At 52.4% G+C, this 12,220-nt stretch overlaps 4 protein-coding genes across 4 annotated transcripts; 3 read left to right on the forward strand and 1 right to left on the reverse strand.

Moving 5' to 3' along the window:
- Window positions 1-2,289: 2,289 nt before the first annotated feature.
- On the forward strand, window positions 2,290-5,186 carry BDP81DRAFT_452593 (uncharacterized protein; the record flags this gene model as incomplete). The annotated part of the gene is made up of 3 exons (XM_060592760.1): window positions 2,290-2,521; window positions 2,571-4,931; window positions 4,981-5,186. The coding sequence occupies 3 exons, from the start codon at window positions 2,290-2,292 to the stop codon at window positions 5,184-5,186; spliced, it is 2,799 nt and encodes a 932-aa protein (XP_060441616.1).
- A 1,306-nt stretch (window positions 5,187-6,492) lies between these two features.
- Window positions 6,493-7,345, reverse strand: BDP81DRAFT_452594 (heterokaryon incompatibility protein-domain-containing protein; the record flags this gene model as incomplete). The annotated part of the gene is made up of 2 exons (XM_060592761.1): window positions 6,493-6,984; window positions 7,016-7,345. The coding sequence occupies 2 exons, from the start codon at window positions 7,343-7,345 to the stop codon at window positions 6,493-6,495; spliced, it is 822 nt and encodes a 273-aa protein (XP_060441617.1).
- Window positions 7,346-7,771: 426 nt separating this feature from the next.
- On the forward strand, window positions 7,772-8,822 carry BDP81DRAFT_327544 (phosphoglycerate mutase; the record flags this gene model as incomplete). Its single annotated transcript, XM_060585148.1, has 2 exons — window positions 7,772-8,125; window positions 8,199-8,822. 2 exons carry the CDS (start codon window positions 7,772-7,774, stop codon window positions 8,820-8,822), a joined length of 978 nt encoding a protein of 325 aa, XP_060441618.1.
- Window positions 8,791-9,260, forward strand: BDP81DRAFT_435075 (uncharacterized protein). The gene has a single exon (XM_060591023.1). The coding sequence runs from the start codon at window positions 8,978-8,980 to the stop codon at window positions 9,182-9,184; it is 207 nt and encodes a 68-aa protein (XP_060441619.1). The 5' UTR covers window positions 8,791-8,977; the 3' UTR covers window positions 9,185-9,260.
- The last annotated feature ends 2,960 nt before the right edge of the window (window positions 9,261-12,220 follow it).

Raw genomic sequence — 12,220 nt, forward strand, 5'->3', positions numbered from 1 at the left:
GGAGAATGGGAGGAGCGAGAGCAAAGAATGAGAATGAGAATGGAGATGGAAATGGAAATGGAAATGGGACTGGAAACGGAATACTGAAAGTGGGATGGGAAAGAGCCAAAGGCAATGAATGCAAATGGCAGCGGTAGCGGCAGCACCCAAGGTACCAGGCCTTACTGCGCAGCGTAAGGTAGCAGGGGCAGCACTTCAAAGCCCAGTGGAGGGCGTCAGGGAAAGAGGGAACCTAAGGTACCTTAATACTAGGTGGGCTGCGAAAGGTAACCAGAACGGGTTGGGTTGATGGGGGACCAAGGCGTGGAGCTGAGTGGACCGCAAAGCCCCAGCCCAGACGCCCCAGGCGCTGCCCACCATCGCTGCCCAGCCCGGCCTATCTTTTCTTACGACTTTCTCTTGTAACAAGTCGTACGTTGGACAGTCTCTTTCAGCTTCGTTTGTTTGAGTACTTGATTAGGCACAATACTAGAAGCTACCCTAGGAACACTCGTAAGGTAGGTATGCGCTTTTATCCATCCTACCAGTGCTCGGACGGCATACACTTTCTTTCAATGTTGAATACGACCACACGACAACAACACAATCGAGGTGGGTGACACCCAACATCCAGCCCACGCAACCACGCACCCACGGCAAGGTCCACGTCCCGCCTGCGCCGCCCTACGGTCGATCAGCAGCATATCAGTGGTCCACGGCCGAAGCCATCTTTGGAGACTGTGAGACCTTGGGGGTCGCTCCCGCCCACCTCCACTCCCCCCCTAGTCTGCCAACTGCCCGCTAGGTTGGAAGCGCCCAATTGCTGTCTGGAACTGATGCCATCGGCTTGGTCGGTAACGTTAGTTCATCCATCATTTCTTGCCCAAGATTCAAAGAGATTACCTAGGGGACGGCATCTGAACTGAGTGAGCCCAGAGCCTTTGTTAACTTGACGATGGAGGACGGTGCTATTCAAACAAGCGCAACGCGATAAAGCCAAGGTACTTAATTTAAGCCAGTGCTGGAATTGACGAAATTGGACCACTTGGTGCTATCCGTCCCGACCCAAGCGGAGACTGTCGCCTTCTAGCACTTCAGTCTTCTGATCATCGATGTCTTTCAAAGAGCTCGACTGGGATCACTGCAAGGTCCCCCGGAAGCGTGGACCCTTAAATCCCATTGAAAACACCGCCAATTGGTGTGGGCTTCATTACTTGCTTACAGATACTTGTTGCTGATTGCTGCAAATCAATCCGTCAGGTCGCATTATGTCATCATCATCTGTGCGGTCACTGTGGTGGGCACTCACCAGCCATCCGATGTGTGATGTCACTCTCTGAATCTTTTTGCAGACGGGACTCTTTACCTTCCAACTGTCGAATCTACCTCGATATATCCGTATCCCGCCGGGAGGTAAACGTTCCCAGCACATTTTCGAGACGCGATGGCCACCTCGAGACAAAAGTTGGTGTGTTCGTATCTCCAACAGGCCAGGCATCCCATCCTCGTGGCTACCCTTTCGACGTTGGGAACAAGGAAGACAGGGATCACGTGTAAGACAACCAATATTACACAATAACCATCAGCCACCTTGCTCCTCAACATCAGACGGCAGCTTGAGCTTTTGTCTTGATTCTGAACCCCCGCACTTTTGCAGTCCTCCAATCTAGGTAACTTGGCTATTCGATACCAATATCTCGATTCTCAAACATACCTCAATCGTAGGAGAGAAGCGCACATTGCACTCCGGGTTAATGTTCAAGATCTGGCAGCATCGCATTCCAGGAGACAGTCGCCATCGAGTGCCTACACATACTGATACTGACCTTGCCATGAAGTCGTCCTCAGCCCCATTCCCAACCTCCCTCGACCCCCGTTCGCAACTTTGTAAGCCACGGCCAAAGCTCTCAGCTCGCTTGTCCGACGCTTCCCAAATCTAGTGCTCAAACTGAAACTCAAAAGACTCACATGGCGCCTTCCTGGTGTGGTTGGAAGCAGGGGCAGCCACACCTGAGGGCGTTGGGTCGTCCGCTACCTGTCTTATCTTATCTTATCTTATCTTATCAGAAGCCATCTTTTTATCGCTGTCTTATCGCCGCTCCTGACGTCGCCTTCTTTTTAGTGCACAAGTTCCGACCTGAGACCAGCAGAAGTTGACATCGTTGGTTTAATCGACAAAACACTGGTAGGCAGCTGCCATAGCCGTGTAAATCAGCAACTGCCGACATCCATGCACGTACGCAGCCATCCCCGGTGGCTCATCCTGACGCGTCTCGTCGATATGGCGCCTTGATTCCCCCAACCGCCGTCATGTCCATCAAGCCCTTGCCAGAGGACGTCATCCGCCGCATCAGGTCCTCAGCCACAGTCACGTCTCTCAACGGCGTCGTATGCGCTCTCGTCAAGAACTCCCTCGATGCCGGAGCCACAAGGGTCAACGTTACTATCGACTACTCCCGTGGCAATTGCACGGTCGATGACGATGGGTTAGGCATTCTACCCCTGGAGTTTCGAGAGAATGGTGGACTGGTCAAGCAGCATCGTGAGCTACATATACTCATCTTAGCGTGCACTTGCTAAAACATCTTCAGATACATCAAGACTCTCACCCGAGATAGACTGCCACGGCATCAACGGAAACTTTCTAGCCTCTGTTGCCGCTCTGTCTCTGCTCTCCATCACCTCCCACCACCATCTCCACAACTCGCAAAACTCAGTCACCATGCACAACTCAAAGGTCTTGGCACGCAATATCCCTGCCCTACCGGAGCAACGCCTAGTGACCTTCAGCCATGGAACCCGCGTCACCGTTAGAGACTTGTTCGGCTCCATGGCCGTCAGAGTCAAGCAGAGAGCTGCAGCCTCAGAAAAAGTCGCAGTGGACAAGGAATGGGGCCGATTACTGCATGACCTGACTGCTCTGTTGCTAGCCTGGCCTTCGAGCGTTACTCTCTACGCCCGAGACAGTGTCAACAACAACGAGACACGCTTCAGGCCCAACACAACACCCAAGTCGGACATGGTAACTCGGTCATCACGCACCCTGACACAATCAGGTCTCGTGGACGGCTTGGACCAAATAGTCTGGACTTCCATCGGCGCATCTGTTGGGAAGTTGACCATTGCAGGATGCATAGCGCTGAAGCCCGTGGCCACACGTCGAGCTCAATTCATCAGCTTCGGTATCCATCCCGTGTCTAATGAGCACGGAACCAACATCCTGTACAATGAGGTCAATCGTGTCTTTGTCAATTCGGGTTTTGCTATAGAGGAGGACGCGGATGCCCCAAGCGATTCGCCCGATGTCCTTCTTCCAGGTTCAAAGGGAACTCCGGCAAAGATTGCCAAGCCGAGGCGAGGCTTGGATCGGTGGCCAATGTTCTACTTTCAAATCAGCTCTTCGTCCCGTGCACGTCCTCTCGTAGCTTCATCTTTCGAAGACCTACTTGAGGAGCGGGACCACACCCTGGCGAACATGATTGACCTGCTCAAACTTGTCTCTTACGAGTTCTTGAAGAAGCATCATTTCCGACCCCACAAAGTCACTACTTCTCTTCAGGGCTCTTCTCGTAACAAGCATCAAGGAGATGATTCTCGTAGTACAGAAGGGAGGCGCAAAGGCAGCCGGTCGCGGACAGTCTCGTCGACGACCAGTCGATCGAACTCAGCTACCCCGCTGTCGAGGCCAGAGTCCCCTTTTGATCTCTGGCAACGAGTGAAGGTAGGACGGGCATCTGGAGGCACCTCGAAATCGGGAGCATCAACTCCCCTGTCCTCAGAGGCCGCTTTAGGAGCCACCATCAGACACACTGCGGAACAAGAGTTGGGTGAGGACATTACGAAACCTCAGCCTAGCTTGCGGTACCTCGACGAGTCCGGGAATCTTCTGCGAAAGCCCTTTGATGATTTGACGCCGAAATCTTCGCCAAAGCAAGACGAAGCTGGCAAACGTCCCGGTGCTACAAATGAGCCTGCTGGACAATCTCAGCCTTGCACGCGGTCATCGGTTGAGGTAGAGGAAGATCAATTCAATCCATCTTCGGCAAAGCCTGATGACAATGGGGAAGTAAGAGGCCATCTCAACTTGCTGCCTTCTTCTTCTCGATTTTTCAAGCCGAGTGGTGACCGAAAACCTCAACCGCCGAGCGACAGGCTCAGGGGGATTCTTTCAAAATGGGAGAACCCCGTCTTCCAGCCTGTCGACCCCCCAGTACCTCAATTCAATGGTCCAGTGGCAGGACAAAAGCAGGGCCTGATTCATTCCCTCGATCTTGACACCACTGGATGTTCACACGGAGCCCACACATCGAATATCAAGCTGTCTGGTCGAGTCTCCAAAGCTGCTTTGATGGAAGCAGAAATCGTCTCCCAGGTTGACAGCAAATTTATTCTGGTGAAACTCAGACGAGATCTGATTTCTGGCGGAAACCTGCGAGACATTCAAACGAATTCCGTACTAGTCTTGATCGATCAACACGCTGCAGACGAGAGATGTCGACTCGAGTCGCTGATGCGGGACTATTTTTACACTGCGAATCGCCAGAAAGAGGTACTTGCACAGACGGAGGCTCTTGAAAAGCCCTTGCAGTTCGAGTTCTCGTCCAAGGAGTGCAGACTGCTGCACAAATACGTCCACCATCTACGCCGATGGGGTGTATTCTACAACATTGATGAACCTGAGCCGACAGACTGGCGGCACAGAAGAAGGCAGCTCCCCCAGGTGTACGTGTTCAGCCTGCCACCCAGCATCCTCGAGCGATGCAGATCAGAGCCGAAATTGCTCGCAGACCTTCTTCGGCACGAAATATGGAAAGCAGAGGAAGACGGCAGCCCAACTTCCAGGCCATTCAGTTTCGCTGCTGGGAGTAGCAGTCAAGAGGTCGACTGGGTATCGAACTTTCACGGATGTCCTCAAGGGATCCTCGACTTGCTCAATTCGAGATCCTGCCGCAGTAAGTTTCGATTCTAATATGTGACAAATTATGATGCTAACTCGAGTAGGCGCCATCATGTTTAATGATGTCTTGTCCAGGGACGAATGCGAGGCTCTTGTTCGCAGGCTCAGTCGGTGCTCGTTTCCATTTCAGTGCGCACATGGACGACCATCCATGGTGCCGTTGGTGGATACGAGAAGCTTGGTGATGAAAGAAGAGACGCCGCTGGGAAGCTTTGGGAGCTGTCTCAGAGACTCTGGCTTGTTGAAGTGAAAGTGCCCTTGCGAAATGTGGCGCTATGGAGAATAGTCATCTGAGAACTGAGATACCCCGAAGCGAGTGTTTACTAAAAGAAGAAGGAATATAAGATGAAAATATCCATCATTGACCGTCGTCAATGGGTCTAAAGCGGAGTTCCCCATCTGAGGTATGTCTCTTCGGGATGCCATTTCAGTCGCAGTGGAATGTGTGCTCAATGCTTCACACTATTGGTATTTCCGGTGAGTTCGAGCTCTTGTTCGTATTCTTCATCGGGGTGAAAAGCTAACTCTGGCATTTATTCGACAAACAGAGTTTCCCACTCATGTGTCTTGACATTGCTCGATTTGACTGCTTCTCCCTGCATCACACCATGGACATATGCACCTCCTACCAGCCGGTGATGGCTTGGCCCTTTCTTCCGGAATATTAATGGTACACGTGAGCCAGGAACGATCCAGATTGATTCATTCATCTGAAGACACTCTGAACCAAGCCCGATGAAGCCTCCAGACGTCTCAAAGAGCCTCAGATGCAACCCATGGGAGAATGCGGTATTGTAGTCTTCCATCCCAGGAGCTGGCGGCATAGATTGGCTCAAACGACGAAACTGGGCAATCATGGCCGCCATTTGAGCATCCTCTCCGCCTTTTGGACCTTTAGATGTCGCATCAAGCCTCTCTGTAATCCAGTGCACAAAGGCCCCCTTGTATCTCTCATCTATCGGACACTGCGGCGGGTCACCTCCGGTGTTGGTCACTAGAGAGCGCCAGACTGCATCCAACACTCCCTCATCCACGCGAGAGTCCTCCCCCGTCAGGATCTTCATCAACGTCGGGAATGGTGCGCCAAAGTAGATCTCGTGCTTCGTCTCAGCAGCAACCCGAACCACGTCAATCTTCAACGCACGCATCTCCAACACCCTCAAGACTCACGAATCACCAGCGTCCGCGGCAGCCCCCCAGAGGCATCAAACCGGCGGTACCCGGTAACCCGCAACCCCAACGCCTTATCGCACCGCCAATCCGGCACCCAAGACGGCAGCGCGGCATCTCGGAACTTGTCCCCCTCGACGCAGTACAGCAGGAAAAAGTCGTCGGTATCCTCCAGGATCTGCACGGCGGCGGCGACGTAGACGGATTCCACGGTGACCTCGTCGCCGTACAGGGGCCGCCGCCGCCCAGCCCCACGAGACCAAAGAGCGCGTAGACTTTATCCCGCGGGTCCGTGGCGCGGAAGTGTCACGTGCGTACCAGCGCGTGCGCGAGGGCGGAGGCGTAGTTGTTGCCCTCGAGGCGGTCGCGGGAGGCTTTGTTCGCCTTTAGGATCGTGGGGACGTTGTGGTGGCAGGCGCCCGGGTGGTGTCTCGCAGGAGGCTGGTGGAGGAGAAGTGGGAGGACCAGGACGTGGTGGAGAAGAAGTGGGAGACGGATTCGAGGTGCGTCCACGAGGTTGTTTGGCCGCCGCAGAGGACGGTGGCGGAGCGCGCGAGGACGACTTCTTGGATGATCCACGATCTGCAAAAGTAGTTGCGCCGGAAGGGGGTTCGGACGGCGTCCCAGGATGTGGGGTCGCGGAGGATGTCGTCGTCGTCGCCGCCGCCTCCGCGTTCCCGTGAGAGCGGGCTTTGGGCTATGCTTTGCGGAGTTAGTCTGGCCAGGTGTCGTGCGTCTATCGTCGTGAGGTGGTGTATCAGGCGTAGCGCCTTTGCCGTGTGGTCGTCTTCCTCGCCCAGCCAGATTAGCACGCAAAAGGCAGAGCTGTAGATGCTCGCCATGAGCTGGACCTGCCTCGAGCGCTCCGCATCGTCGGTCTGGTTGATGGAGATGGCATCGATCCAGAACTTTTTGCTCGCGAGCTCTGGGTTGTCTCGTATCCGCAAGGTTGTGCGTGATGAGGATGGCATGGCCGTTGCAGGTGATGCTGGTGGCGGGCCTGTCGTCGGCTTCTTGGACGGTGGCCGGGCCCCAGGTGTATGAGAGGGCGTGGTAGGGTGTCGAGTCGTTGAGGCTGGATACGTGGAGAGAGCAACTGAGGCTGTCAGGGTTGTCGTCATTGCCTTTGGCTTGGATTGTGATGAGGCGGATGTCGTTGGCGGCCAAGGGTAAAGCGGGGTAGATTGAAGACGGGATTTGTGTGTGGATTTCGCTCACTTTTTCAATCGTGATTGACATCTTTTTTTTTTCTTTTTTCTTTCCTCTAAAGATCTGTGTAAATTATTCAGAGGTTTGGACTTTTATGGGTGCTCATCATGATGAAGCCATTGTCCAGGCATTCGAAACTCATATCACCAAGGCAGATCTCGAGGCGGACACGGTGAATTGAGGGGCTTGCTTGTACTAATAACGCCGTCAGAGTTTAGACCAGATCGGGACCGGTAACTTGCTCAGCCTCGAAAGCCTTGTTCAGACTCCACGGGTATTAATTACCTATTTCTTCAAGCTAGTCCCCTCGAAACCCCCCAGCCCAAGGGACTTGTCGTCTTTTTCATCTTTACATCAAACTTTGAGCCCCTTGGGTTGCATATATATACCGTTACGTTTGCCTTTCAGCTCATGCTCCCCCAGAGCCTCTTCCCCGCACTCCTCGCCGCAACCAAAATGGCCGCCCCAACGTCCGACCTCTGCCGATATAGATTCACAATCCTGCCTGAGTACTTTGTGGACTACTACAAGATCGCCGATGCCAGTCCAAACGGGAAAGCAACCACGCAGCCAGGCCTCGGGCTCCTCGACAAGACCTTTGGCGACGCGGCTGCTGATGGTGACGGCGACGTAGTAATAGCCGAGGGTGGTGGTGGTGGTGCCAGGCCCTGGGAGCGATTCGCCTCTCATGTGAGGAAGCTTAACGCTGCGAGCCCCGACGGTGTGGACTACAAGGTCTTGTACCTGACGAGGCATGGCCTCGGATACCACAACGTCCAAGCAGCAAAGGTCGGGACGGCTGAGTGGGATGTGAGTCTTTTTTTTTTGGAGCCTGCTCTCCTGGACCTTGATGAGACCGAAGAAATTTGACAAGGGCGTGCAGAGATACTGGTCCCACCTCGACGGCGATGGCGTCGTGACATGGCTCGACGCAGAGCTCGTCGACACAGGCATCCAGCAGGCAAAAGACCTAAGCACCTTCTGGGCGCGCGCAAGCTCCACCTCCACCTCCACCTCCACCGCCGGGGGCGAAGGCGAAGGCGACGGCGTCCCCTTCCCGGAATCCTTCTACACCAGCCCCCTCCGCCGGTGCCTCGAAACGAGCAACCTCGCCTTTGGGCCCCTCGTCGAAGCCAAAGGGGGCCGGGAATTCCGACCCCTCATCAAGGAAGGGCTGAGGGAGCGCATGACGGACCACACGTGCGACAAGCGGAGTCCGCGGAGCTGGATCGAGGGCGCCTATCCGCGGTACCGTTTCGAGCCTGGGTTCACGGAGGAGGATCGGCTTTGGAGGGCTGATCGGTTTGAGACGACGGAGGAGCATGTCGCGAGGAAGCAGGCGGTGCTGGAGGAGATTTTCGCGACGGATCCGGCCGTGTTTGTGTCGTTGACTGTGCATTCGTATGCTATTTCGACGATATTGAGGGTGGGTGGGCAGGAGGAGTTCAGGGTGAGGGAGGGGTCTTCTATTGCTTTGTTGGTTCGTGGGCATAGAGTAGGTGAGTAGGCAGGTGAGTAGTCAATTGAACGAATTCCTCTGTACTTTTACACACTTACCTTTGTTTCTATTACTGCCTCTGCCCCTAGTCTTCCTGTTTCTTACCCAAAGTATCTTGATTTCTGAATATTCCTTGGAGAATAGAGTTCAAGAAGCGAAGTAAGATGGTAACTATAAGTGAGATGACCTTCTCTGTTCAATGTTGCCATGACTTGAAGACTTCCGCTAATACTGAAGTACATTATATAATCGTGCCTAGCCCCTCCATTCACTACACGTTCTTCTCATCTTGCGGAAGCCGCAGAGCCTTCTCAACATCGAGAACGATGCGCCAGAGTAGATGCCGTGAAGCAGTGCGCCATGTCAAGTGATGAGATAAGTCAGTAGTAGTGCCACGTAGGGTAATCTGAGGCGACTGTCATTCGAATCTAACAATCTGTCTAAAAACTCCCATTCTCTGCAATTCCCGGCCACGTTGAAATCCCTTGAGTTCCGATATCGACGTCTGCCTACCCCCTCCCCCCTAATCAATGAACCAGCTGAGGCCGTGTACCTGATACTTGCGTCCGAAGCTGTCAGTGGTGGGAATGTATGTATGAGTGATCCAAAAAATCCTCATGGAACCTCATGTGCAACCCCTCCCGGGTAGGTAGCTGCCATAAAACACGCCTCGTTCGTCTAGTTGGTTGTGGCGGGTCTCCAATCCTTCGCCGCATGTGCATACAGGAAGTCTTTGTATCCTCTGTCGAGGAAGCTCGCAATCACAGCTCGCCATTCTCCACTGTCGGGAACAAGGTAAAGATCGCACGCCTTTCCTAGGCCTTCGTCCATTTGGCGAGCCGTAGTCTCCATGATGCGCATGTTATTGAAGAAGGCGAGAGTGATGTACTCCCCTGTAGATACACGTCGGGATTGGATGAGTCATTCATCTGATAATTGCCCGCTTGATAGCCGTGGGCGATGAAGGGCTGCTGTTCATTGATGCTGGGCACAGCGGCGGTCTTCTTGTTGGCAGCAGTACGCTTGCTAGCGGCGGTTCTCTCGCCAGCACCGAGGTCTCCATCACCGCTGTGCGCGGATCGGATCCAAGCTTCCATTGGTATAACAAATGGTTGCTTGAACTCAATGTTCAACACAACTTTGCTCAGTTCTTCGTCAATGGTCATGCCCATCTTCGTACCTTTGCGAAACTCCATGTCGCATCGCAAAGTGTTGGATCTCTGAGCAGTCGGCAGAAAAGATGGATCCGGAAGGCGGTACGGGCACTTACAAACGGCCCTTTCACTTATATACCACTTCTGGGAGATCGTGGGCTCTGCCCACAATCTCCTCCTTCCACCTCTAGACGCAGCAATAATAGACCATTATTGACACTTCGTTCCAACCGTAAGGTTGCCCTGCTGACGTGTATACCAACACAAAGTGTACTTGAAATTCTCTCCAGCGAGAACTTTTCTCTTGGCTCTATCGCGCTTGGCCTTCGCGACAACCGTGGCAGTATGCTCGCAAAGAGTCTGAAGGTCTGTAGGGCGCTTGTATAGCCTGTGTTCGGGTTTGTTGACAGGTATGTGGATTGCTTGGTATCCAGATGCGACACCGGCGAAGACGTCTTTGTACAGCCATTTTGTCAACATATCCTCGTTGTGGATGACGAAGGCAGGATCTTTGGGGGGCCGTTGAGTCTGACCAAAGTCCGTGCCATAGAAGTGGCCCGCGTCTCGTGCTGTTTTGAAGAGAGCAGTTCCCTCTCTGACGAGGTCGGCTGGGTCGCAAAGTATCAAGTCGAAGTCAATCTCGAGTTGGGCGACGGATTCGCTAGCCTTATGGGTATACGTCTTCCGTTCGCTTTCGGCTGGGGGATTCTGTGGTAAATGGTAGTTGAGATTGTCGCACTGGATGATAGCATCCAGGAGGAGGGGGGATTGTGCTATCGTGAGGCGATTCGGCTTTCTGGCAGCAGTACTGGTGACTAGGCCAAGTCGTCGTCGGGGTTGTAGAGAAACGCTGATATCGGCTTGAATTATTTCAAATACCAAAAGCGGTGTGCTGTAGTACGGGTCAGGTAAATTGACATAATCTTGAGAATTGTAGTTGGGATGTGTTTAAGGATGAGATATAAACACAAGGAACCGTGAATCATCTCTACCTACCTGAGGTGCTTCACCTTATTATTCCACAAGCCATCTCACCTTTCCACTTTGGAAGGTTCGAGGCCTGATTCTTTCCTCGCCGTCTAACTACAAAAGAACTTGACAATTGTCTTCCACCTCTCTCTTCACCTTGCGCCCTTTCCCCCTCGCACCTTTTTTACATTACGCTATCCTTCGTCTATGACTTTTCTTGTGGTGTTCGAGCCACGGCAACTATATCGCAACAAAGCTCAGCACTTTGCCTTTGCACATGGTCTCTCTCTCTCTATACTACTACTACTACTACTACTACTACTACTACTACTACTACTACTACTACTACTACTACTACTACTACTACTACTACTACTACTACTACTACTACTACTATTATCACTATCTTTTCTTCAAGTCCCCTTTTTGAGTATACTTCAAAGAATATTCTCAAGGCATCTTAACAAAATAGTGATAAGGACAATAGAGATGAAGATAGTGGTAATGACATGACAAAGGGGGTTACTTATTTGCCTACCGGTGGATCATTTAGTCGCCCTCTCACCACCTCTCTACCAAGTTCTGGTTATCTCACCCTCCCTCCAACAGTCTCTTCTAAGAGACAACTCCGGAGCCCTGCCACCACAAAGCATCTGATCCTTGAAGCGAACAAGGCTTCCACCACCTACCAGGCAACTACGCCTCCGTCTTCGCACATGCGCTGTTTCGCTCGTGACGCTTCTGGATCATGCACTTGCAGGATATCGAAGACTATGATATTGCATTCTCCCATAAACTGTACTCAAGGCTCTTTGAGACGTCTGAGAGCCTCATTAGAATAGGGTCAGAGTGTTCTCCAAGAAAAGTACTCAATGGAATGTCACTGGTTCACGTGTGCTATTAATCTTCTAGAAAAAAGAAGCCAAGTGTTCATCGGCTAATAAAAGCTGCGTACCATGAAGAGATAACGTACTTAATAAGCGAGCTGCCCACCTAACCATAATCACATTATAAATCTAACTAAGGAGCAACACTAAAAACATAAAAATCAATTGAAACTACTCTAAATCCTATTCCTCAGATATTTCTTCATTAAACTAACATATTCGCGTATTATGGCCAGTGTTTCCGCAGACGCCACATCGCCGTTAACTTATTTTTATCCTCGGCCGACAACCACTACTCTAGCGCATTTCCTCCTCAATCTAGGCCGTAGCCTCTCTCTACGACTAAATATCCTCTACCTCAGCTATAGTAAGACTTCCTCCTTGTCTGAGACGTGTT

The sequence above is a fragment of the Colletotrichum phormii genome (genome assembly GCF_030913505.1).
Source record: "Colletotrichum phormii strain CBS 102054 chromosome Unknown BDP81scaffold_19, whole genome shotgun sequence".
Taxonomy (NCBI): domain Eukaryota; kingdom Fungi; phylum Ascomycota; class Sordariomycetes; order Glomerellales; family Glomerellaceae; genus Colletotrichum; species Colletotrichum phormii.

Coding starts and splice junctions, on each gene's coding strand:
- BDP81DRAFT_435075 (XM_060591023.1), top strand. CDS start 8,978: ATGGTAACTATAAGTGAGATGACCTTCTCTGTTCAATGTTGCCATGAC.